This window comes from Polypterus senegalus, chromosome 2 (genome assembly GCF_016835505.1).
Source record: "Polypterus senegalus isolate Bchr_013 chromosome 2, ASM1683550v1, whole genome shotgun sequence".
NCBI lineage: Eukaryota > Metazoa > Chordata > Cladistia > Polypteriformes > Polypteridae > Polypterus > Polypterus senegalus.
In genome coordinates, this window is record NC_053155.1 from 260,799,767 (window position 1) to 260,827,755 (window position 27,989).

The 27,989-nt window shown below is 37.0% G+C and overlaps 1 protein-coding gene and 1 pseudogene across 2 annotated transcripts in view; one reads left to right on the forward strand and one right to left on the reverse strand.

Moving 5' to 3' along the window:
• The window catches only part of micu2 (mitochondrial calcium uptake 2), a 255,931-nt gene that overhangs the window by 2,663 nt on the left and 225,279 nt on the right, over nucleotides 1-27,989 (reverse strand). The window contains exons 9-12 of one of the 2 annotated variants that reach the window (XM_039745443.1): nucleotides 27,112-27,283; nucleotides 26,222-26,330; nucleotides 25,884-26,041; nucleotides 18,680-18,795 (exon numbers count right to left, since the gene is read on the reverse strand). In XM_039745443.1, the coding sequence (XP_039601377.1) occupies nucleotides 18,691-18,795; nucleotides 25,884-26,041; nucleotides 26,222-26,330; nucleotides 27,112-27,283 (544 nt within the window). In that variant the 3' untranslated portion in view covers nucleotides 18,680-18,690. Of the gene's footprint in view, nucleotides 1-17,789; nucleotides 18,796-25,883; nucleotides 26,042-26,221; nucleotides 26,331-27,111; nucleotides 27,284-27,989 lie in introns of those variants that run through there. The other variant, XM_039745442.1, reaches the window with a different exon arrangement.
• On the forward strand, nucleotides 11,780-17,105 carry LOC120524487 (annotated as a pseudogene).

Here is a 27,989-nt window from a genome sequence, read left to right on the forward strand (position 1 = left end):
TTGTTGGTTCCAATTTTTGTCACCTTCTACAACTGTGTTGGGTATTTGTGTTATGTTTATTTTATTTGTATTTTGTTAATTTTAGCATACTGTCCCTCTTCGTTTTGATGTTCCTTAGTCAATGGGTGGGCCTCTCTGGCAGTGTCTTAAATTGGTTTGAATACTACCTGACAGGTAGAAAATTCTTTGTTAGTTGTGGTAATTATACTTCAAAGACACATGATATCCGATATGGTGTTCCACAAGGCTCTATCCTGGGTCTGCTGCTCTTTTCAATCTATATGCTTCCGTTAGGTCAGATTATCTCGGGGCATAACGTGAACTACCACAGCTATGCTGATGACACGCAGCTGTATTTATCAATAGCACCTGATGACCCAGACTCTGTTGTTTCACTAACACAATGTCTGACTTGTGTTTCTGAGTGGATGAGTAGCAATTTTCTCAAGCTAAATAAAGAAAAAACTGAAATTTTAGTGATTGGCAATAATGGATATAATGAGGTTATTATAAATAAACTTGATGCATTAGGATTAAAAGTCAAGACGGAGGTAAAGAATTTAGGGGTAACTGTTGACTGTGACCTGAATTTTAAATTGCATATTAATCAGATCACTAGGACAGCATTTTTTCACTTAAGAAACATAAGTAAAGTTAGACCTCTTATATCACTGAAAGAAGCTGAGAAATTAGTTCACACGTTTGTTTTCAGTCGACTAGATTACTGTAACTCACTCCTCTCAGGACTACCTAAAAAATACATAAATCAACTGCAACAAGCGCAGAATGCAGCTGCTAGAATCCTAACTAGGAAAAGAAAATTCGAGCACATCCCTCCAGTTTTAATGTCACTACACTGGTTACCTGTGTCATTCAGAATTGACTTTAAAATACTGCTTATGGTTTACAAAGCCTTAAATAATCTCGCTCCATCTTATATAGCGGAGGGTCTGACATTTTATATTCCAAATCGTAACCTTAGATCCTCAAATGAGTGTCTGCTTAGAATTCCAAGAGCTAAACTTAAAAGAAGTGGTGAGGCGGCCTTCTGCTGTTATGCACCTAAAATCTGGAATAGCCTGCCAATAGGAATTCGCCAGGCTGATACGGTGGAGCACTTTAAAAAAACTGCTAAAAACACATTACTTTAACATGGCTTTCTTATAACTTCATTTTAATTTAATCCTGATGCTCTGCATATTGAATTAATTATCATTACTATTCATGGTGGCTCCAAAATCTGTACTAACCTCTACTCTCTCTTCTGTTCTTTATCCGGTTTTCTGTGGTGGTGACCTGCGCCTCCACCACCTAATCAAAGCACAGTGATGTCCCTACATTGGCCAGAAGTCCATGTCACCGTCATCATCAAATCCTTCCATGAGAACCCCGAATACAATGAGGACTGATCATTTATGTTATTTAGAATGCCTAGAGGGGGCTGGGCGGTCTCATGGCCTGGAACCCCTGCAGATTTTATTTTTTCTCCAGCCATTATGAAACATAAACATACATGCCCTTCATTGTTCAGTTACAACCTACAATTCTTGTTTTTTATTTTATATATTCTTTAACTTTTTTGTAATAAATGTTGCAAACCAACTTCATCTTTGCAGTCCACTGTCTCAGATCTGCACTTCTTAGTGTTATGTATTAAAATAATATTTTATAAGATAGTCCCCTTATCAAGCGGGGTCATTTTTGCTAAATCGCTTGTAGTTCGACCTCTCCAAATTAGAATCATTGCTGTTATTGAACTATCTGGAGTATAAACACATGTTTGGTCTCTTTGTGAAGGTAACATTCTCTAGTGTCACCCTTAGTAGTCAGAATCACTGTAGGTGTGACTGATCAAAAGTTATGCACATTAGAACTCACAAAAAAAACGAATTTTTTTGTTCTCGCCTAAGTTTTTTTATGAAAATAAAGGAAAATAAAGCTGCAGTAGGTAGGTGGGGACAGAAACACACTATGTACCAACAGAATAACTTGTTGACTACTCACATTTCAAATATCAAAAGAATACCTGTAAAAATGACATTTTACACCAGTTTTATGTGGGCATGCCCAGGTGCTTTTTAGACCATTATCCACATTTTGGAACGTATGGAAAAAGTGTAATAACTTTTGAATGCTTCAACCCACAGATATCAATGAGGGCTCTACTGAAAGCTTACACCTAAAGGAATCTATATCTACACACAGTGTCACTCTATTAGTTATAAAAATAATAAAAACAATAAAAAATACACATTTCTATGTAAAAATAGTCAATACAAGTCTTATGGGCCAAAAATATATATATATATATTTTTATTTTTACTTTTTTTATAAAATGCACACAAACTATATACATTTCTTTTACAAACTGTTACAACACAGCTCAGCGTTTTCCATGTGCCACTTGATGGCAGCAATCACTAGCAAGCAGAAAGCACAAGGCGTGTCACATGTCGCTCTCTGCCATTAGACGTCTCCTGGGCCGATTGATTACTTTCACGCCGCGTACATGCATCTATTATTTAATCGAGAGTGTATTTACGTTTATCGGTACTTTTATTCATATTTAAAATGCGAAAAAACTTGGCGAAATCACAATAAACAACCACGCACTAACACTGCAGACTGGCACAAATGCCACCTTCGCGCAGCTCCGATCGTTTTGTTTACAAGTTAGTATGGCAAGTTACATATCAAAATGCTCGGCTGCTCATTGGCTGTTTTGAGTGTCACTCACTGTGTCCAATCAAACTGGTAGATTCTACCAGTGTTTGGAGTTGTACGTCATCGTTCAGCTGTCTGTGACACTTGTTGGCTATACGAGGTGCCAGTCAACCCCAGACCCGTCGTAATTGGCCAACTTAGGTGTCGATCAGAAGCTAACACTTCCGTGTTATATGCGGTAGCATGGTTATAGCCGACAGAAACAAATTACGTCTGATATGATCAATAGAAATGAAAAAAAATTACGTAGCTAGTCTCAAGTTATGAAACGTTTTCTGGAGTTTTTGTCCCTTTGAGGATATATCGTGTGTTTTGGACCTAAATCGTTTTACTGGATTATATTCGCTGGAGCCTTACGGACAGAATGAGATCAATACTGCTCGGAAATATTGATGTTTGACTTGCAGGGGGTCTTCAAAGGTAGGGAAAGTCAACTCTTAAAAGTATGTACTTCTCTGTAAAAAAGGCTTTAGTGTCAGTGCTGTGGTTGTTGTGTGTCAAAATGGTTTATATCATCGGTAAGACGAGACTTTGAAGTTTCATTTGATGGGTAGTATGTCGAGATGCATGGCAGATGGGCATGCACACATTACTGTAACGTTTTTAAAACGCTGTTATGTCCCGGGATCGGTACGTGTGCGCGTTAAGGGGATAGGGCAAGGCAATTTTTATTTTTAAACCACATTTACAACAGCAGCCAGAACTGAACCAAAGTGCTGTACAAGAAAGGGTAAAGGAAGCAGTTCAAATATACCATATGCACACAGCACAAAACTGCAAGCATAACCAACCAATACATGAAGGATTAACTTAAAATACACATACATACATATTTCTAATCCTGAATGTACATGAGCCAACATATACAAACAGTGTCCTCCTCTTGCAGGGTCAAATGGCAGCAAGAAGAAATAAGACTTTAATGATGACTTAAAAATGGCCTGTGCTGGAGCAGACCTAATATAATAAGGTGAGCCATTCCAGAGAAAAGGAACAGCCACTGTAAATGCCTGATTCCTCCTTTGCTTCAGCCTCGACCTCAGCACAACCAAGAGCATCGGGCTAGTAGACCGCAGGGCTCTTGTTGCCACATACAAGTGAAGAAGTTCCGAGATGCAAGATGGGGCTGATCCATTCAAACATTTGAAAACAAGAAATAGAATTTTAAAATCAGTTCTGAAATAGACCAGAAGCCAATTAAGCAAGGTCAGTATTGGTGAAATGTGGCCACACTTACAAGAGCCATTCAATAAGCGAACAGCAAAGCTGTGGAATAGTTGTAGGTGTCCTAATAGGGCCTGACCAACACCTACATACAAAGAACTGCAATAGTCCAAATGAGATGTTAGAAAAGCTTGGATGGCCCTTTCAAGATCACTGAAGAAAGAAAAGCCTTTACCTTAAAGTCTCAGCTGGAAAAAGCTTCATTTAACCTCACAATTTATCTGTTTGTTAAGATCTAGCAGTACAAGAATGGCAGAATCACCAGCATTAGTAGTTGGGAAGAGGTCATTGTAAACCTTTAACAAGGCTCTTTTGCTGCTGTAAGAACATCTGTATCTGGATTGGAATTTTTACAGAATACTATTTTCATCCAGAAATGTTTGAGTTAGGACAACTTTAGATAAAAAGGTAGTTTAGAAATTGGCCTGAAATTTGACACATTAGAGGGGCCTTATTTTGTTTTTTTAATACATTTATGCACCACAGCGTGTTTCAAGGCACCAGGAACACAACCAGAAATCAAGCTAGCATTTATTAAGGCAACAATACTTGGTCTGACAGAATTAAAAACCCCTTAACTAATCGCGAGGGGACACTGTCTACGGGGCAATTTGTAGGATTCAGGCATTGCACCAAATCGGACAACAGAGACGATGACACACACAGGCTCAGAGTGGTCAAAGACAGTTGAACACACTATGGGAAGAGATGAATCTTTAGCAAGCAGTGAGACCGATGACCTAATAACGGTAATCTTATTTACAAAAAAGTATATCTTCATTTGGAGTGTAAGTTAGGGTATGCGATAAATGACAAATTCTTAATACAAGAAATTGTATATGGCGATTAAAGGATTTAAAATCACTAAAAAATCTATTTGTAATTATTGCATCTACCCAAACAAAACATTTTTAAAGTTTAAAATCTGTTAGTTCAGTTCCAAAATAAATTAAAAAGACGGTTTATGGAGGTGCAACTTTCAAACATGCACATTTTTACATTTCTTTAGAAAAACAAACAATATAATATCTACTAAGCAATTTAAGAGATTTGCTTTACTTTTTTTGATAAGTACATACTTATAAGTTATGGTCTCAGGGAGAACAATTATGCATTAAAATTAAAAATCAGCAAAATGTTTGAAAGTTTAATAACTCCACTTGATATTTATCAACATTATAGCAGCAGCGTAGAACAAAATTAAGAAAACACATTTCAAGACAGACAATGGAAATGAAGGTACCCATGAACTGTATAGTAAGCTGGATCATTTAAAAAATTGTTCAACAAAAACCATTTAAATAGTTTCTTTTACTGAGAACTCGAAAGTTTAGACCTTCATTTTTATGCCTGTTGATTGTTATGTTGTGTTATTGATCATCATTTATTTTGTAACATAATAAATTAATGTCATTAACGGAATTTTCCTTTATTGAATGGGTTCCAGAAATAATGTCAGACATGCCGTTTAGTACACAAGTACTGTAAAAATAATTTCAAATATTTTGAATGATAGAATTAATTATAATAGCAGTTAGAGAAACTACATTCATATTTACTATGGTGTTTCCTTAATCTAAAAATTTTATGACAAAAAAAAAGAGCTTAAAGGGATTATGGGATATACAGCACGGGTCTCAAAACCTGCTGCTGAAAGGTCATTAAGAAGCTATTGCAGCCTCTTTTTAAAATAATTATGTTCAAATCCTTCCTTCCAATAATGTAATTCATTTTTTTTGGAAATGTTGATTATTTGCTGCCCAAGGCTACACAGCAGTCCCCTTCCAAATCAGGGCCACTCTTTGACCTTTGCAGCTGGCAGGGCTGGCAACTTCACCATGAATAGGGGTTACAAAGCTACAGTAGAAACTCTAGCAGCACATGTCGGTGCACCCACCTGCATTCATATGTCACTCAGAGGACTTGGGCTTTTTCCATATCTGAGCTGTAAACATCCATAAACATTAGGTGAAGAGTCTGTTTATAGAAATTGTGTTGTAAAAAAGCAAACTAAAGAAAGTAAATAATTTCTATTTAAATGAAAAAGTAATTCAATTCTTTTTCTTTAGACTTGTTTACCTATGCTCTGCTTCTTTTTATCCACAGAGGTCTATTAATTTTGTCTCAGATTTCCATTGTTAATATAATTTTTTACAGTCTGACTAAGCTTCATTAATACCAGCTTAATCCTGACAAATCTGTATAACACAGGTAAAAAAATCTGAAAGCTGAGACTTTGAGGCAATAAAAGTGAATGGAATAAGACCAAAAACGGCAAGGAAAACTTACACCACAACTGTCCTGTATATAACAGTAAAGGCTGATATATCTGGTTCAATTATTCATGCAGCACCTCTCTACATTTCTGGTAGTGCTACCATTCACAAGGCCACCCAGTAAATTACCAGTCCATATCATACTGTGTAACGCTTTTCTTCACTGGAATAAACCTTACAGCCTCCTTTATTTTACTCAATGCAGGTTAAATGTGTGTAACTCCTAAGGGTATCTGTTAGACGCAGAAGTAACTAAGCCATGTTGCCCAAACTGTCATGGTACCTTGGTACACCTTAAGAAGAACACCTGAATGAGTCTCAAGTATTGATCACTGTCTTGAGATTGCATGCATGTTGTAAACAGGACATTTATTTCGGTTGGGGAACTGCCATTTTGAAAGACGTCCGTCAGTCTTCTTCACATTATTGCTTGTGTCCCTCCACAGTAGTATTTCACCACCCATGGCATAATTTGGTGTAGCTCATTTGGTTGCTGCTGCAATTGTTGCTTCTGCTTGGAGTGATTCAAGCACTTAGAGCACAGCAGGCTTAGCTTTTTGGACACATTTGTTCCCACCAAAATGATTCATTTTTTAGATATGTTTATATATAAAATAATAATATTACTTACTGTACATATATACTGTACATATCTTTCACATAATTAAATTTACTTGAATTAAAATAGCTGCCAATTTAGATTTTGATCTTGAGTGTTGTAGAGATTCAGCTCCCAGACTTTTTTATTGTTACAAAAAAAAAAAAACAACAAACAATCATAAGACAATGCACAGTACACACCATCAATAGCACCACCACTTATTTCTATAGCATATTTTCATACACAGGTTGTAGCTCAAAGTGCTTTAGATATCAAAGAAATGGTTACAAGCAAAGAAAAAAAAATGTAAGTCAGATAAGAACAATAATGAATAATTAACGTACAAAAAATAAACAATACATATTTACATATGATATCAAATTAATAGAAAAGTAGAGTCCATATATCTAGAATTGATCTTTAAGTCTCTCAAGAGGAGTCTGATGGTAAGGCCAGATGGTAGAAAAGGACAGGAAAAAAAACTCCAGAGGGTTGATGCTGAAGAAAAAACAAAATCTGCAGGGGTTCCAAGGCCAAAAGACTACCAGGGCCCCAACTTGGAATTCTACCTAACATACATGTCCTTAAGTCGTTCCTTATTATTTTTTAGGCTTTGTCTTAGAGGACTCAACACAGTGGGTCTTGTGGGAAGATGGGGTATTTACTTTCATTCAAACATCACATGTGGCTGTACAGTGCTTAGATCAGGTAGTGGTGGCTCTGAACACCACCACAGAAGAACCGGAAAAGAAAACAGAGAAAATTAAGAGATTAATAATGATTACAGATTCATTGGAGACTATGATAATTCGATGCATATCTAATTTAATAAAAGAAGAACTAAAATGAAGCAATGAAAAAGTAAAATTGAAAAGTGGGTTTTTAAGGATTTCTTAAAATGGTCCGTAGTGTTAGCCTTCACTGTCTGTAACTTAATTCCCCTTTTCTGTACCTGGTACACTTCACCTCCCCCTCCACTATTCTTTTACTACTAAAATACTGAAATATTCTTTGTGCCATCTTTCATCTTATATGGTATTTTCTTTTCTAACTGCCATCTAGCTTCTCTAATATCCTTCTTAATGGTTACCCTCATATGGAATACAATTTGCATTGGACTTATCAGTCTTAAATGCCTTATACAACTGTTTTTATCTCCTTACTCACCCTTGCAGAGTTTTGTTAAATTTCCTACTAATTCCTAATTTTGGGATGTACTTGGTCTGCATTATATGTTAAATGTTTCTCGACTGTCTCCTCACTTAAAAGCTTATCCCAATTTATCCTTTTTAGATGTTGAAGCATCTGTTCAAAATATTTTTAGTCTTTACATCCTTACTCTGACAAAACACATTAGAATCATCCTCTTTAATAAAACCCTTGTGTGCGTCCAGGTGTCCGTGTGTCTGTGTCTTCTGGTGAAGTGCGCATGCGCGGAGCCGCACCGTGCACCGCCCATTCGCATGACACCGTGAACTCACACACACTGGAAGTTGGGCACACAATAAATGGCGTAGCCTCGGCCGCGCATGATAAGCAACACAGTGAATGCCGTTGCCTCGGCCGCGCATGATAAGCAAATAAAGGTGGAACCTGGGCACACAGTGAATGGCGTAGCCTCGGTCGCGCATGATAAGCAAATAAAGGTGGAAGCCGCGCACATTAAATCCGTTGCTGGGGAGACGCCATACAGTGTCCCGCGCATTTGCTGGGGAGAGTGCTGATTGGGTACTCACGGCCGTGCACATAAAATCCATTGCTGGAGAGACGCCACACATTGTGTCCCGCGCATTTTTACTAACTATCTACTAACAACATGCCACCCAAAAAAAAGGGCACATCAAGTGGGACAAAAGACACTGACACTCAAACCCTTTTTAAGCAACATCTCCTGGAAGAACGGTCATCTCAACAAGTAAACATTAACAAAAGAAAGGCTGAAAGACAAAGAAAAATAAGAGCACATAGATCGATTGAAGACAAAGAAAATGAGCGTCATAAAAATGGTACAAGAGAAAGACTCAGTAGAGCAAATAGATCTATAGAAGAACAGGAAAATGAGCGTAAAAAAAATTATCAAAGAGAAAGACAAAGATGAGCAAATAGATCTTTTGAAGAACAAGAAAATGAGCGTCAGAAAAATGCCAAAACACACAGAGCTAAGAGAGCAAGTCTTTCTGCTGATGAACGAAAATCAATGCGTCAGCAACAAGCTAAAATGAAGAGAGGCAGGATAAGAGATCTTCAAACAGACACAACACATCAATCAACAGCCACAGACGACAGGATAGATGACATAAGACAAACACAAAATCGTAACAGGGATGCCAAAAGACAAAAAGCTAGGAGAGCAAGTCTTACTCCAGAAGAAAGACAATTACAACGTCTACGACATGCACAATTACAGAGACTGGCCGGAGTAAGCGAGTGGAAACAAAAGAATTAAGAGCCACAATAGAAAGAATGTCACTTATAAATGATATGGTGAATATTAATGAGGGTAACATCATACCCCACACATGTGGAGATTTAAATCACATGTGCAACTTTTGTCAAGCAAAACATTTTAAAGCAGAAAGACCATCTGATCAAAAATTTACACAGTGTTGCTCAAAAGGAAAAGTATATCTTCAACCAATTCGAACAAATCATTTCATACAACAGCTCATGACAGGTCAGCATCATTACAGGAAAAATTTCATGGATAATATAAGGTCAATAAATAGTGCTCTAGCATTTGCATCTATGGGAGCTAACATTTCACCGCCTCCTGGCTATGGGCCATACTGTTTCTGAATCCACGGTTCAATTTGTCACAGAGCAGGAACACTATATCCTCAACAGGGCGAAAACAGACAGTTTGCACAATTATACATTTTAGATCCCTCTGAAGCTGCAGAGCAAAGAATGCAAATTTCTGCCAACTCAGGAATAAATTCAGAGCTTATGCAAACATTAAGTACATTTATGGCGCAATTCAATCCTTTTGCAGAGGCCTGCAAAATGTTGTACCAAGTTAAAAAAGAATATGAGGAGGATGCCACCAAAACCAGCAATGTTATTAAGGAATTGTCCATGACAGTAGTACAAGATTGCAAAAATGACTAAAGGCATTATAACGCACCTAAATATACTGCTCACAAAAATTAAAGGAACACTTTAAAGAAACACATTAGATACATCAGATCTCAATATGAAGTTGGATATCTATACAAATAACGACAGGGCAATGTCTTAGGAACAAAAGGATGCAAAGTCTTTTAATGGAAATAAAAGTTTTCTGCCTACAGAGGGCTCAATTGTGTAGACACCCTAAAATCAGAGTGAAATGAAGATGTGGCAGGCTAGTCCATTTTTTCAAAAACTTAATTTCTGCTACTCAAAATGCTTTCCAGTATCTTGTGTGGCCCCCACGAGCTTGTATGCATGCTTGACAACGTCGGGGCATGCTCCTAATGAGACGACGGATGGTGTCTTGTGGCATTTCCTCCCAGATCTGTATGAGGGCATCGCTGAGCTGTTGCTGTTGTATAGTCTGTGGAGCAACCTGGCGGCGCCTAATGGACCGAAACATAATGTCCCACAGATGTTCTATTGGGTTTAAGTCAGGGGATCGTGAAGGCCATTCAATTGTTTCAATCCCTTCATCCTCCAGGTACTGCCTGCATACTCTTGCCACATGAGGCCGGGCATTGTCGTGCATTAGGAGGAAACCAGGACCTACTGCACCAGCGTAGGGTCTGACAATGGGTTCAAGGATTTCATCTCGATACCTTATGGCAGTCAGAGCACCATTTCCTACGCAGTAGATGTCTGTGTGTCCCTCCATGGATATGCCTCCCCAGACCATCACTGACCCACCACCAAACCTGTCATGTTGAACGACGTTGCAGGCAGCATATCGTTCTCCTTGTCTTCTCCAGACTCTTTCACGTCTATCACAGCTGCTCAGGGTGAACCTGCTCGTCTGTAAAAGTACAGGGCCAGTGGCAGACTTGCCAATTCTGGTGTTCTTGAGCAAATGCCAGTCGAGCTCCACTGTGCTGGGCAGTGAGCACAGGGCCCACTACAGGACGTCGGGCCCTCAGGCCATCTTCATGAAGTCTGTTCCTGATTGTTTGGGTAGAGACATTCACACCAGTGGCCCTCTGGAGGTCATTCTGTAGGGCATGAGCAGTGCTCAGCCTGTTCCGCCTTGCACAAAGGAGCAGGTATCGGTCCTGCTGATGGGTTGAGGACCTTCTACGGCCCTGTCCAGCTCTCCGAGAATAACAGCCAGTCTCCTGAAATCTCCTCCATGTTCTGGAGATTGTGCTGGGAGACACATTAAACCTTCTTGCTGCAGCACGTGTGGATGTGCCATCCTGGAGAAGTTGGACAACCTGTGCAACTTCTGTAGGGTTAAGGAATCGCCTCATACTGCCAGTAGAGATAATTACTCAAGCCAAAACTTGCATGAGTGGAAAACCAGACAAAAAAGATCAAGCGGGAGAAACTTGAAATGACCTCCACATGTAAAACCAGTCCTGTTTTGAGGGTTTTCTAATTGTTGCCACTTTAGTGCACCTGTCATTAAGTCCATGAACACCAACACAGCTGAAAGTGATTAACAATGACCTCAGCTGCTTAACCAACCAGAAAATTATCAGACAGGTTTAATTGATTTCATGCCAGGCCCAATAAAAAAGTGTTCCTTTAATTTTTGTGAATTTTTTTTCAACCACCACTTGAAAGAGATATTCTTATACACTGCAAAACAAGTGAAGATAATACAAACCAAAGAACAACACAAAGAATTAGTGTCCTTAAACCTAATTTGGAACCCATGGTTTACCCATTGTTATTCCCCTATGGGGATCAAAGCTGGGGAATTGACATACCTTTGCAAAACAGCCCACAAGCTTTATTAACTTTAGCAAACCAGTCACACAATCCTAGAGTTTGAGTAACTCAAATGCAATACAGTTACCGTCTTTCCATCAGAGAGGATTTTAACCCCTTCTTAAATGCTGGCCGCCTTACACAGCAATATATAGTTGACGCATATGTAAAAACAGTAGCCAACAGACTCAATTATATACGTTAAAATCAGCCTAAATTGCGCGTTGAAAAATAATGGATCATTTACTTAATGAAGCCAATGAAGCAGGCCTGAGTCCTGGAAAAATGTATATTTTGCCTTCTTCATTTGCAGGTAGCCCCAGAAACATGCTACAAAATTATCAATATGCTATGGCAATTGTCAGAAAATATGGAAAACCTGATCTTTTTATTACAATGACATGCAATCCCAAATAGGAAGAGATTGTAAATAACCTTCAACATGGTGAGCCTGTTGATGGACAACCAAATTTAGTTGCAAGAGTATTTCACCTAAAACTGAAAGCTCTGATCGATGATATCTGTAAAAAACATATTTCTGGAGTCCTAAAAGCAATAGTCTACGTGATAGAATTTCAAAAGAGAGGTTTACCACATGCTCACATACTTCTCATTCTTAAAGAAAGCTGTAAACCAAAAAATGAAGAGCTGATAGATAAAATTGCAGAACTGATATCCCTAATATAGAAATCACTCCTCGCTTTCATGCAATTGTAACAAAACATATGATTCATGGACCATGTGGAGCACTCAATTCTAATTCTTCATGTATGACAAATGTTCTAAGGATTTTCCAAAGGAATTCCAAATAAAAACTACTGCTAACAGCAATGGCTATCCAAAGTACAAGAGAAGAAATACAGGCCAAAGTATAATTCTTAACGGAAAGAAAATTGATAACAGTTGGGTTGTACCATATAATCCTTACCTAGCCTTGAAGTACAATTGCCACATTAATGTTGAAATTTGCGCATCAGTGAAAAGCATTACATACCTTTTTAAATATGTGTACAAAGGTCATGATTGTGCTAATGTTGTCATTCAAGAACAAGGTACTTTGAATCACGATGAAATTAAGACCTTTATTAATTCAAGGTATGTCGGCGCTCCAGAAGCAGCATGGCGTTTGAATGGGTTTGAAATGCATTATCAATCACATACCATCCATAGATTACCGGTGCATCTGCCTGAAGAACAATCAGTGTTTTTCAACCCAAATGACATTACCACAGCGGTACAGAGAGCTTCAAACCGTGATACTCAATTGACAGCTTGGTTCAAATTAAATCAACAAAAACATGAAGCAAAGACCATATTATATTCTGACATTCCTTTGCACTATGTGTTTGACTCTGAAAATTGTACTTGGAAGTTAAGTCAACGTGGTGCAGAAAAAGTTATTGGACGAATGTATTCTGTCAATTTTACATCAGATACAGAGCGCTACTGTCTGCGTCTACTATTGCTACATGTTCCGGGTGCAGTATCCTTTGAAGATCTGAGGACAGTACATGGAAATGTCTATCCCACTTTCCAAGAGGCCGCAAAAGCTAAAGGACTTATTAACGATGATGAAGTGTGGGACAACACTATGGAAGATGCTGTCCAATTCACAATGCCTAAACAACTTAGGGAATTATTTGTATATATCTGCGTTTTTGCATCATTACAAAATATGACTGATCTTTTCCTGAAATATGAGCAATACCTCATTGAGGATTTAGTTCACAAACATAAACAACACAATGATGATTGCACAATATGTCGTAACATCGCACTTAAAGAAATATCCAACATTCTGGTACTACATGGCAAAACCTGTGAAGACTTTGGATTTCCTTCCACAATGCCAAATACTGATCTACTCTGGAATACGTATGACAAGGAATTTCAAAAACACACAGCTGAAGAAATGGAGAAAACATTAAACAGACAACAAAAATCAGCTTTAGAAAAAATATTGTCTGCAACCAAAAATGACAACCTTTGCCACCGTTGTTTTTTCTTAGATGGTCCAGGAGGAAGTGGTAAAACCTATCTTTACAAAACCCTTCTCAGCACAGTTTGTGGACAAGGTAACATTGCACTCCCTGTAGCCTCCACAGGTATAGCAGCCAATCTTCTTCAGGGTGGAAGAACATACCACTCTCAGTTCAAATTACCTGTTCCGATACTTGACAACTCAATATCAAATATGCGCCTCAATTCTGCTGATGCTGAAAATTTGAGATCATCTACAATACTCATTTGGGATGAGTGTACTATGGCCCCCCTCTACAGCTCTTGCAGTGGTCGACAAACTGCCGAAACAAATAATGGGTAACCACAAACCCTTTGGAGGAAACGTTTTCTTACATGGTGGAGATTTTCGGCAAACACTTCCCGTGGTTCCTCATGGTGACCAGACAAAAATTGTCGAAGCATGTATAAAGTATAATAAACTGTGGCAAAACTTCCAAGTACTTAACCTTACAAACAATATCCGTTCAGTCGACACTGAATTCAGCAACTGGTTGATCCAAGTTGGCAATGGTGTTACACCACACATTGATGGTTTGCCTGAAGACATAATTGAAATCCCTTCAAAAATTTTATGCACAGGAGATATCATCAAAGACTTATTTGGAGAAAGAATTCCTGTTGCTGAAGTCTCAAAGATAGCAAAAAAATCTATTTTTTGCCCAAAAAACTCTGATGTTGATACCATAAATAAAGAGGTGCTAAACATTTTGGAAGGAGATACTGTGACATTCCTCAGCTCAAACTCAATTGACGACTCAACTGAGCAAGATATGCAGAACTATCCTATTGAGTTTCTTAATCAGCTAACTCCAACAGGAATGCCGAGGCATAAACTGAACCTTAAAAAGGGAGCAATAATTATGCTCCTTAGGAATATAAACACGAAAAGAGGATTGTGCAACGGAACCCGCCACTTTCTTAAAGACTTGAAAAGAAACCTCACCATTGCTCAAGTAATAACAGGTTCAGCTGAAGGGGACATCGTCTTTATTCGCCGTATTGATTTGGCTCCGTCCTCTACTTATTTACCCTTTACCTTAAGAAGGCGACAATTTCCTGTTACATTAGCCTTTGCCATAACAATTAATAAAGCTCAGGGGCAAACCTTAGAAAAAGTTGGCATTTATTTGCCAAAACCAGAATCTAGAGTTAGAAGTTTTTCAGATGTTGTTGTCAAGGTTGTAGATGGTCCTGAACAATGCAAACTGTTGCCAAACTCAGACAGAGTATTTACAAAAAATGTCTATAATGAAATTTTATGGAAAAATGTCATGAGGTAAAAAAAAATTTAAAAAGTTTTTCCTAAATATCTTCTTCAGATATTGTGTATTATAGATTGTTACAAAGTTTTACACTAAGGCAATATTAATTATACTTACTGTATTATCATATACGTTTCTATTTTATTTTTATTATTATTTTACTTTAGGCTCCTTGCAAAAATATTTTTGACAAGAAACAGAATGAGGTCGAGGACCCTTGCCATTTAATATAGACTGTTCCTACTAATGTTTATGCAATACTGTTCTAGCGCCCGTTATTGTAACGGGCTTAATGTCTAGTTGTATTATATTATGGTTACTTGACCCTAGTGGTTCAGTCACCCCTACAACTTCAATTATATCCTGGTTATTACAAAATACTAAGTCTACACAGACCTCCATCCATGTTGGCGCTTTAACATACTGTGTCTATAAGCTCCTACTCTTATACTCCACTATTTGCAAGGTTTGCCCAGTTAAAGTCCACCATCACTATGATATAATATAAAGGCCACTCTTGAGCAATGGCTCCTTCAGAGAGCTAATCTGATGTTCCTCAAAATTTCACTGATATGCAGCACTCTTGCACAGTTTAAGGAGAGGGTATTAGCAAGCTTGTGTCTTGGTAATTTACTAAGTAGACAAGAAATTTCAAAGTGAAAACGCTTAACCTATAAAGCAGTGGTGCACTAATGAATACTACCAAGGCCAATAACAATTGTATAGTCAATTCAGATTTTAAATGGGGGCCCTATAGCCACACAATAACTACACATTCAAAATAAAAATGTGTTTTATTCTTTGAAGTAAAATTCTTTGAAGCAAGGTTGAAATTGAGAGAGCCTGCTGCAAAAAAAGACACCTTTGCATTCTGATGCTTGACTGGTTATGGTGATGGTGTGGGGTGTCCTTTAGATCAATTGGCTAAGATGGATATATCTGCACTTGGAATGAAGCATCTCCAAGTAAGAGGGATGAGACCTGAGCAGATTTCTCATTTGAGTTATTCATGCTTTGTTTGAACAAACCAAACATTTGTGAATTCATTTTTAAAGGCCAAATATTAAATGCAATAGTGACAATGGATGAGGTATTTATCTCTCCTCCTGAAACCAGAATATAAAATATCAGCTGACCTTTAACAAGTAATAAATATACAAACAATTATTTTTAAATGCTATGCTACTGACAGTGACTTCAACAAAACTGCCTGCTATATGAATATTAAAAGCAAACTGAAAAGTCAAATGTCAGAGTTGTTTAAGAGTGACAGTCACTAAGTTTTCAATTAAAACTGTAAAGAATTAACCAAAAATACTTTTTAGCTTAATTCTGAAAAACAAAAAACTGTCAGCATTTTTTGCCCAGAGCATTAAGAACCATTTTGAAAAAGTACAATATCCCTTTATGCTGCGGCAGGGAGAACAGTTTTGCATAGTTATTGCAAACAAAGAGGTGGTCTTTTATACTGGTTGAACATGAGTGAAAGGGTTTAGATATGCAAGAATGTCCCTCACTCTACTGCCTAATAACATGTAGCAGGACAATAACAAAGTGCATAATGCCACCTGTGTATCTCCACTGTGCCCAACAGTGTGAACAGATACTATTGTATGAAGTGTGACTCCTGTCTTTCCTTTCAAACCACCTTATCATTTATCCTGTTTTATGTTGGGGTTGTGGGGATGCCATACAAACAGGTTGAGATTTCATCTGGAAGAAACATGCTTTAGGGCCAAATGTACTTGTCTGTCCTGTGTCCAATGAATCCGTGCTGCTATTATCGGTGAGAAGCTTCTACTCTTGACTGAAGTCACTCTGTTGTGCTCAGGTTACCCTGAAGTAGAGGCTACACATTTTTTTCATCCTGTTTCCACTCTCATTCGTAAGGTTTCTTCTTAACCAGAGAATCATCTTCAGTCTTGGCTGCAACAAAAATTATATCTTGTGCCACAAAGTGAAGTTGACAAATGGTCAAATATCCTAACAAATAAAATCCACTATTTTTTTATTTTGTTTGGATTTTTAGGTCTCTTGACATTTTTTTTTGATGCTTTGTGATTGTGAATTTATTTTAGCTTATTTTTTTTTTCTCTGACAGCACTGAAGAAGTGATGGCCTAATATACCTGACTTACTTAGGCATCCATTGCAGAAAGTGAATGGCAGCTGAAAGTAAAATGGAAGCTACCATGTATCTCATTTTTTTAGTTGGTTTAAATCATAATTTTGAGAGACTTTTCAAAGTTGAGCGATGCTTTTATCAGCTGCCTCTGCCCACACACTCAATTCTACATATTTCACCAGGTCTGAAAAGAGCGAGTCCCAAAACACTGCTTAAAATAGAGAGGTGTAGCTTAAAAACATTATTTAGATTTAATAAGCAGATAAAAAAAACTGATATAATTTGAATTCTGCATCATAATATATTCTCCAATCAAGTTAGATCCCACAAGATTAGCATGGGAATTCAAGTCTCTGCCCAGAAGTTCTGGTGGTAGGTCTCATGGTTTGATGTTGTCAGATCAGTGTAGCACCTCTCGTCCATGGAGAGTATGTACAAACATCCAGGGCACCAGCAGTCAGCAATGGTAACATTCTACATAGCCACCACTCTTCTGGTCCACTCTGGGGCCTGAAAACGTGCAGACCCTCAAAGGTCATTCTCATTGTCATTCAAGGCTGATCTGCAAGTGTGTTACAGCTACTAAACTTGGGAACATCCATACCTTCAAAGCACTTCGAGTAGAGCTGCCCTGAATCTTTGGGTTTTGGTAGGAAGAAATAATCAAAAAAGGCAAAGCTTGGAAAAAATATTTATTATTATAAATTTGTGAAATCTCAAATAACTAAAAACACCACAGCAACATTAAACAAGAAAACGTCATACATACGTACATAGAACACATAAATATTGTCCAGTCTGTGATTTTTAGCATGCATTACAGTAGATGACACCCAAATATGTGCAAATACTACAAAATAAAAAAAACTCCCTTCTCCATGTAAACAATAATAAATATTTATATCGAGCTTAGTGTACAGTATAGTTTTTTTAGAAGGCATTCCTGATTATTATAACAACCTTGCAAAGGCAATTTTTAAATACATTGTTATAATTATGATCAAACTAACAGCAAAATTAACATTTCTGAAAAAGAAAAAAAAACTTTGATATAATTGAATTTTTAAGATACAGTGTGTTGTCAGTGATTGGCAATAAAAAAAAACAAACTAACATGTCAAAGTTTTTCATGGACACACTTTTTTGTCTTAGCTAATGACAAACAGAATACAGGTAACATGTCTAACCTTTTACTTGCGGTAAATCAATATATTATAAGAACCAAAAATGAATACTAAATGTAAGTTTAGAGATTAATATAATGTACTGTACATATGAGACATGATAAATGCAGACTGTAAACAACAATAACAGTTTCATAATATGGAAAACAAAATTTCATTATGTAAAATGATTTAGTTTTCTAACATTAAATGGTAAGGGCCAAATGCATCAAATCAAAAGATATAGTTAAACACTGAAAGAATATTAAATGCAGCTATGTTGTTAATGTAGGGATCAAATAATGCATTGTACTTCATCAGAATCATTTTATTAAACCATTTAACACAAAATAATATGTTAGAAAGCATAAGTAGGAAATAAATGGAACAAACATGCTTTACCAGGCCTTTGGTTAAAAAGGGCTTCTCCCCGCCTTCCTCAGTGCTTCTTGGGCTCCCTTTAAAGTTTCTTTCTTCACACATTTCCAATAGCCCTGGATTCCCTGTTGATTTTGCACCTTAATGTAATTAAAAAACACATTTTGAAATTACCTAGATACCGAGACAACAGCTACACACAGATGAATTGGGTATTTTTGCGCATATTCATATATTACTGTTGTGATGTAAGATTTTGCATATAACTCAATAAATATTTTGTATGTCTTTATTTGTAATTTAGGCAAAGCAATGTAATTTAGTGTTACTTTAGTGAGAAGCATTCAGGTTCCCACACTTTACAACTGAGTCTCTTTGTAATTTTATGACAGAGTTGGGGGGTGGGATATGCCTTAAACCAGTTTGGCGAGTGTTTCTCTGCTAAAGTGTTTGAACCCCCGCAAGAAAGCCAAACTTTACCTTAACATATGGTTTGGGGGGTGGCAGGTGTTAAGATGTACTATTCCCCCACTGGTCTGAAGTATGGCTGTTTGGGATTGGCTTGGCTCAGAAGCTGTTAAGTACCATGACGTCCTATTGGCTCCAGGGGTTGGACAGAACATCTATAAATTTACTTGTTTAACCTCACACTCTCTCTCTTGCTAACCTGTGATGATGACAGAGAATCTCTTACTGATCTGATGAAGAAGACCATCACATCATGAACTGAAAGGACAACACAATGGAGAGCACAGCTCGACTTCAGCCATGTGTCTTAAAGCTGAGCACAAATGATGCCTTAACTAGAGACATTAAGTAACAAACAAGTCTGTGTGCCGCCTGAACAACACATCACCATTTAATCAGGTTGTATGGTTGCCAATATTCAAATGTACTTTGCATTTTGTTATTATTTATGAATATTATCAATAATATATTGTTTAAACTGCAACTTAACTTCTGCTTGTCTTTTTACTACATCTAATTGCCTGAGGTTATAAACATAAAAGGGGAAGGTGGGGATAGGTTATATACAATAACACCTTATAAACAGTGGTAAATCTGTGGGATTAGGCATTCTGACAGAGGCTACATCTTAATAACACAAAGGGGAAAGTAGAGCAATATATTACTCTACCAAGACAAATCAATTAATATATCTCTTTTTTTGTTCCATTCTCCCATTTGGCTACCATAAAATAACTGTTAGCCAGGTAGTGCCGGATTTTGCCATTGCTCATCACTTTAGTTTTAGTTGGCCTAAAACAATGTGAGAACTAAAGAAATCTCTTAAAAAAACAAAACTTGCACAAAATGCAAAAGTTACATTTTACCATACAGTTAAAAAGTACTCTGTTTGTGCTTTTCAATCAGCCATTGCTGTAGATATGTAGCTTTTAATCAGAAAGAAAACCATGTATACGTGGTGTAATATTCAGGTGCATTCAGCAACCAAGTTTACTGATATGAAAGTTAGAGCATATTTATTGACTTTTTCCAAAGGTCAGTTATTAGATTTTTGTTTATTAAATAGTTTTGGGGCGGCACGGTGGCGCAGTGGTAGCGCTGCTGCCTCGCAGTTAGGAGACCAGGGTTCGCTTCCCAGGTCCACCCTGTGTGGAGTTTGCATGTTCTCCCCGCGTCTACTCCGGTTTCCTCCCACAGTCCAAAGACATGCAGGTTAGGTGGATTGGCAATTCTAAATTGTCCGTAGTGTGTGCTTGGTGTGTGAGTGTGGGTGTGTGTGTCCTGCGGTGGGTTGGCGCCCTGCCCGGGATTGGTTCCTGCCTTGCCCTGTGATGGCTGGGATTGGCTCCAGCAGACCCCCATGACCCTGTGTTGGGATTCAACGGGTTGGAAAATGGATGGATGGATGGATAAATAGTTTTGTAACAATGAGTTATAGTCAAAAGTAATAGCAATACTAGAAACAATTTCAAGTGTTAGTAGACTATACTAAATACATGTTTTTTAACAGCACTTTACAGTGGAGTACAAATAGGCTTGTGGTAGCTCAACAACCTTCATACATAACAAATGATGTGAAAATGGTATCGATTTATGTTTGTTAATGGTGGAGGGTCTCTGACTATTTGATTTTCTTAAACATAACATTTTTGAAGATACACTCAATAGAGTAGTATCCAATAATTAGAAAATTCAAAACTATCTATTATATAAAAATATCTAAATGATCAATACTTGCATGAAATTAGAATTGATATTACCCTAAGAAAAGAGAAGAGAAACTGAGTAAAGCTACTGTATATTAGTTAAAATGTAGTGTTTTGTTAAAATTATATAAATCAGTAAGTACTTGTAAAGAAAATGATCAATTGCATAGTAAGAATACAGTATGAATGGTAAAAAATGGACAAGATCATCAAGGGCTTCCTGTGATTGTTTGGGTATATCCGGGACTAAAAGATCAGAGGCTGCATGCCAGAGAGGGAGATGGGCTAAAGTGACTGAGGCCTCCCACCTCCAGACTCCACTATCCATTTTTAAACCTGTCCTGTGTTTATATCACTTAGTGGAGCTGCACCTTTCCCTTGTTATTAATTAGTTCAAACACCATTCAGCTACAGATTGATAACACTGGTTCTTTACAATAGTAATCTGTAGATAATACTGTTTTTAATCAATTCAGTCTTATATATGCTTACATAACTTTTAAATGACCTGTGTCGAATTGTAAAGAACAAACTTTTAAGAGTTTAGCATCTCATCAGGACCAGAAATATTAGATTTCACTAGAAAGTACAGAGATTTGTGAGTGGACCTCTAGAAAGTATTATGGATAAACAAAACCTAAAAACAGGAGAAGGTGAAGGTTTGGAGGAATAAATAAACTGCACATGATCCATACCACTTCATCTGTAAAAGTTGTTATAGCCAGTGTAATGGCTTGGATGCACATGGTCATCCTGGAATCAGCACACATAACTAATGACTGTAGCAACAGAAGTGGACACAAGTAGAGTTTGTATGTGAAAGCCACTACAGTTTCATTGGCTGGCACTTCTTTATATCTTAAGTCTTAGACCAAGAAGTGTTTAGATTGGGGGGACATGAAATTCATCTGACTGCAAAGATCATCAAATCCAAAATAGCTCACAAGAAGAACAACTGCAAGCCTTGGCAAAGTTTGTGAAGAACACAAATGCATGGCTCTGTGATGACACTGGGCTGCAGGACTGTGGCATTTATTGTGTATAAAAGATTTGCAAGTAAATTCAATGTATACTGCAATTTATTTTATTTTGTCTTAGGCTTATGCTTCCCTGACATGGTGGTGGTTTGGTTTCTTTTACAGAAATAGAGAACATCTATATGTTTGCCTGATGTTCCTCTTTTTACATGAAACCCTGAATGCTGTCCCCACTATATGCATGCTCACCCAGGATTTACGCCTGGAGTCATACAAAGACCCACGCATGCATGCACATGCAAAGGGTGCAAACTACTTCACTAAGACACATGGAGATTTACCATTGAGTGATAGTTTATCTGTATATATCACTATGATCCTATACCAGAACATACAATAAAGAAAATGAATGGATTTGTTTTTAGGATTTGCTTTTATTACAAACAAAATGGCACATAGGACAATGGGATTTGCACACCTTTTGCTTATGTAATTCTGACTGTTCAGCTTATAGTGTTTGATTTAAAGCACACTAGTTTATTAGTTTAGAGTAAACTGCAGTGTACCTCGGAAGTCTCTTGTCTGCCTGTACAGGCCATGCATGTTGCAGTTTAGATACACATTTTTTTGGCATACAGCAGCCTGGATTACACTTTGTGGCAGTTTATGTGTCATTATCCAGTTTAAATACGTTTCAAATATTCTTTACTTTTTCCAGTGGTTTATATAATGCTTGGATAATAAAATGTTTACCATGTCTGCACAGATATATTTGTGTATGTATTTTTCTACACAAATGTTCAATCTAACCTATATGAGAAAAGGAGTAATGCATGCTAACATGTAATGCATGCAAACATGAGTACTTAGCTTGTATTTTTATGTCGGCGTACGAAGATTCTGTACCATAACAAAAGACAACCTCAGTTAAAGCGTCTGCATCATATGCATTGTATAATACTATCAAGCAACATCATACATTATAGTATTGAGGATGCAAGTTGAAGTAAAACCCAGAGACAGCAAAACACAGTCATGGCACAAAAAAGGCAACAGCATAAACACTTATTATAAATGATTTGTTTGATCAGGTGATTAAAAGCATGACAGTATATTAAAAATGGTATCTTTGTTTTTACGGTTTGGGTTCTTCTGTTGTAGATATTCTTGACAGCGGTTCCAGCACCAGGCAGCTTGCTGAATTCAGACAAGGCATCTCTGTGTGCCTTTCAAGGGTGCACTGAGGCACAGTTCATATGACAGAATAGTCCAGAAAGAGTGCACATGCCTGTCCCAGTGGATGATTAAGTTTTTTTTTGCACTGCCCATTTTTGACAGAGGGATCTTTCTTCATGGTTTCTGAATTCGCTGCATATAGTCAGGTCCATATATATGTGGACAGTGATACAATTTTCATAATTTTGGCTCTATACATTACTACAATGGATGAGAAATAAAGTGATTATTATGTGCTTGAAGCAGAGATTTCCAACTTTAATTTAAGGGGTTTACCAAAAATATTGTATGAGTTGTTTAGGAATGACAACCATTTTTCTGCATAGCCCCCCATTTCCAGGGCCTCAACAGTGTTTGGACATTTGACTGCCAAGCTGTTCCATAGCCAGCTGGGAGCACTTCTCCCACAATTTCATTAACTATTAAGCACGTAAAAGGTCTCAAATTGATTCCAAGTGTGCAATTTGCATTTGTCACTGTGAACTCTCAATATGAAGTCCAAAGTGCTGTCCATACAAGTAAAAACAGTCCATCATTTGGCTGAGAAAACAATACCAACCCCTTAGAGAGACAGCAGAAACACCAGGAGTGATACATTTGGTACATTCTTAAAAAGAAGGAACACACCAACGAACTCTGCAACCAGAGAAAGACTGGAAAACCACAGAAGACAACTGTTCTGCAGAAGACACAGAAGACAACAGAATTGCAGAATTCTGTCCTTGATGAAGAAGGACTCCTTTACAACATTTAGCCAAACCAAGAACACTCTCCGGGAGGCTGACCTATCATTGTCAAAGTCTACAATCAAGAGAAGACTTCATGAAAGTAACAACAGAGGTTTTGCCCTGAGGTTTAAACAACTGGTCAGCCTCAAACACAGGGACAAGTTGAACTTTGCCAGAAAACATTTTTAATAGCCTGTCCAGTTCTGGAACAATTTTCTTTGGACAAAAGGAAACTAAGATCAATATATACCAGAATGTTGGAAAGAGAAAATGGAGAAAAGAAAAGAAGAAATGGTGTATGATCCGATGGATACCACATCATCTGTGAAACATAGTGGAGGCAGTTTTATGGTATGATCATGCATGGCTGTGAATGGAAGTCAGTTGTTAGTGTTTATTGATTATATGACTGCTGGCAGAAGTTGCAGGATGAATTCAGAAGTGTACAGGGCTGTACTGTCTGCTCAGATTCAGTCAAATACTGCAAAACTGATAGAATGATGCTTCACAGTACAGAAGGACAATGAGCCAAAACATACTGCAAAAGCAAACCAAGTAGTGCTTTTTAAGACAACGAAGTGGAATGTTCTTCAAAGGCCAAGTCAATCAACTGACCTCAACCCAACTAGACATACATTTCACTTGCTGAAGACAAAACTGAAGGCAGAAAATCTAATGAACAAGCAGCAACTGAAGACAGCTGCAGTAAACGCCAGGCAAAGTATCAGTAGGGTGGAAACCCAGCGCTTAGAGAAGGCCATGGGTCCCAGACTTCAGGCAGTCATTGACTATAAAGGGTTTTCAACCAAATATTGAAAAAGATGATTATATTTATGATTGTTAGTTTGTCCAAATACTTTTGAGCTCCGGAAAATAGGGAGACCATGTATAAAAATGGCTTTTCTCAACAGCTCATACAATGTTTTTTTTAAACCCCTTGAATTAAGGCTGAAATATCTGCACTTCAATCACATCTTGATGCCTTTGTTTAGAATCCATTGTGGTGGTTTACAGAGCCAAAGTTATGAAAATTGTATCACTCTTTATGGATCTGACTGTAGCTGCAAGCATGATAAAGGCACAATTTAGGATCAATTAGCAGTGCAGTGCTTCTTGGCAATCATGGTTACCATTTATGCTTTTAAAAAAGATGGGTTTATTCCTTAAAGTTGAGTATTTATAAATAATAATACAGTCAGTACATATTATTTATGGTGTTCCTTATCCAAGAAAAGAATTTTGAACAAAGTAGAAAATATTCAAAATACATTAGCATTATGGTTAAAAATATCACGCTACAGTTGACATTTCACGTCAGATGACTCCCCTTTTTTGGTTTTGAATAACCTCATTACAAATGCACACCAAAAATATTAAGTAGCATACAGTACTGCTGGCTAGAGAATTGATTACTGGCCATTATGAGACTCATTATGATACAATATAAGGTCAAGATTTGCTTTTACATTTGCACCAAGAAAAAAGAAATCATCCTTATTTCTGCAAGGTAAATACTGTATACATACATACGTTCTCAAGCCTGCTTGATCCCATTTAGGAATGCTGGAAGCCCTAACCCTATCCTGGCAGCACTGGGCACAAGGCACTCCATTACAGGGGCCACTCATACAAATCACATATTATGCAGTATACGTACATATTTAAATATTCATCTTGTATCAATTTAAGATCAGCTATAAATATAATCATTATGAAACTACAGTTACTACCTTGTTCTCTTTCTTGTAAGAAATCTGTATTTATATATGTGCCAGTTCTGTGACTAGCATAATCTATACTTGCATTTTGACAGAGTATTTTTTCACAGCACTCTTCGTCAGCACTCAGTGAAGAATGCTATACAAAAAATATCTTTTTTAATACAAAGAAGAAAGTCATATTGTTTTTTTAATTCTATATAAGTAGGTTGTAAACATATATATCTAACAAACATTTTAAAAATATTATGTAAACAAGGAATATGAATATTGTGTAATTATTTGTGCAATGTAAACAAACAGTTGAAAGAAGTGGATGTACAATTAGAACTGTATCAGATATGCTCATAAACAGATGAACAATTGTGTCATGTAACCCCTCTTTTCTTATTTACCTTTAGTCCACGGCGTACCCTGTCATCCATTACTTCAAGGAACTCTTTATGACTTAGACAGTTGTCACCATCAAGATCAAAGAGCTTGAACACAGTGTCTAGAACATTATCGGAAAGCTCATTTCCAGTTGCAATCATTACAGCCCTTTTGAATTCAGCTTAAAAAAACACATACACAAAACCAATTTCAGTTTAGCCAGTTATGACAAATTCTAAAACAATTACAATTAAAACATTCATTTCAAGAAAAAAAAAGATGAATCTTAACTGAATATATTTGGCAATAAAATGCTGCTTATTAGTTTAAAGGTAAAAAGAACTTGTTAAGCAGGCCTTACCAATTCCTATTGGTCGGTTAGCTTCACTGATCATTTTTAAAGTGAAAGCAAAATCTTCCAAATTGTTGGTAAATAAGCAGAAGGATTTAAATTCTTCAAAACTGATACTCTAGAAAGTATATGAAGAAGAAAGCAAGTTTAATCATCAGGCAGCAGATTAATTATTGATATATTTTATAAGATGTTCTGCCGAAATATACAATTTTGATTATTAAATGGTAGTTTTAATTGCTTTCTGGGGTGTTCTTATTATTTTTTCTGCCTTGTTAAATGTTGGTCTTTATACATTTTTTTACTGTTAAACTATTATACACAAACAAAAAAAATAGCATAACTTTTTTAGGTGATTAGTGAACTTTGGTGAACACATGTTAAAGTCTTCTTTGCTTATATGGTTTTTACCTTTTAAATTAAGAGGTGTATCTTATAAACCAAACAGTGGACATTTTGAGGCGCATCTGTCCTGTACCGCACAGCATTTAGCTAGGGTCTCTCCATATCGAAGAAACTGAACAGTACTCTTCTACATGTACAGTAACAACCTTTTATGGTTTTGGAAACTAAATTACCAAATACAACTGTAAGTGAAAGTGTGACTTCATATTTCTAAAAATACTGGCATAATTTTATTAGGCTGTATTATCCTAGTCATTTTGTAAAGTTCCTGTCATGCTCCATCTCTTTCTTAAATGATTCAAAGAATGCTGAATATCTCAAACACAAATCTTATGCTGTGATGGAACCTTCCTATAATGTGTAGGAAATACAAACACTCTTCTTAGCCAATGGAGCAAAAATAAATTTTATCTTACTTAAATATGTAGAAACAGAAGAGTTAGAGTTAAAACAGAAATACCAATGGATATGTAATAAATGATGACTCTCCCCACCTGTCCTGGAGGGATTCTTTTTCTCATGTTCTCCCAGTAGGCTTCATTGTTTTCTTCATTGGTGTAGTGAAGAAGCCACTCTGCAAAATCCTCTCTCCTCATGGTGTCCATTCCTTTAGAAAACTGTAAGAATTCCATTTCTTGCATTTCTATCTGTAGATTCTCCATAAAGCTAGCAGAAAATACAAAACAGACAATGGAAACCATCTGAGAATGCAAGTGAAAAATGCAGGCTTTAGATATACCTGCTGCCCATTTTAATGAACATTTTTTTAAATCCAGTGAACAGGTCCTACCCCTTTATATAATATTAATAAAGAAAGGCTAATTTTTCTTCACATACAGATGATAACTGAGGTGTGCAGAAAGAAACCATGAGCAGAGTACATGCTCAGCCCAATCTTCAGTCATCGCCTACTGACGATTTCTTTGCATGTTTAGAAACTGATCAACGTGAACATGAGTGTCTTGTAACATCAAAGACCAAACTGTTTAATGCATTCTGTTAATTGCTGGCATTGTAAATATTCAGACACCTGAGTCTAACCAAAACTGACTGTAAAGCAGACAGACGGTCGCTCTTTTAGTCCTATTGAGCAGTTGTAAAATTTGATATCCCAAATAATTTTTACATCTACTGCTTGCACATAAAACTATAATGTTATAAGCTGAGGCTCCATCCCATTCCCTACCGAAAATTATTTTTCATCGAAGTCCAGCAATAATCTGAGAGTCAGCAAGGTTTTTCTTAAAACGTTCAGTAATCGAAAACCAAGTCATATATTGTTTTCTTGAAATTTTAAAACGTAGGTAGTAATGATATAATAATGTACTACTTCAGATGTAGGCATGTTATTTGTAATTGATCAAACGCTATC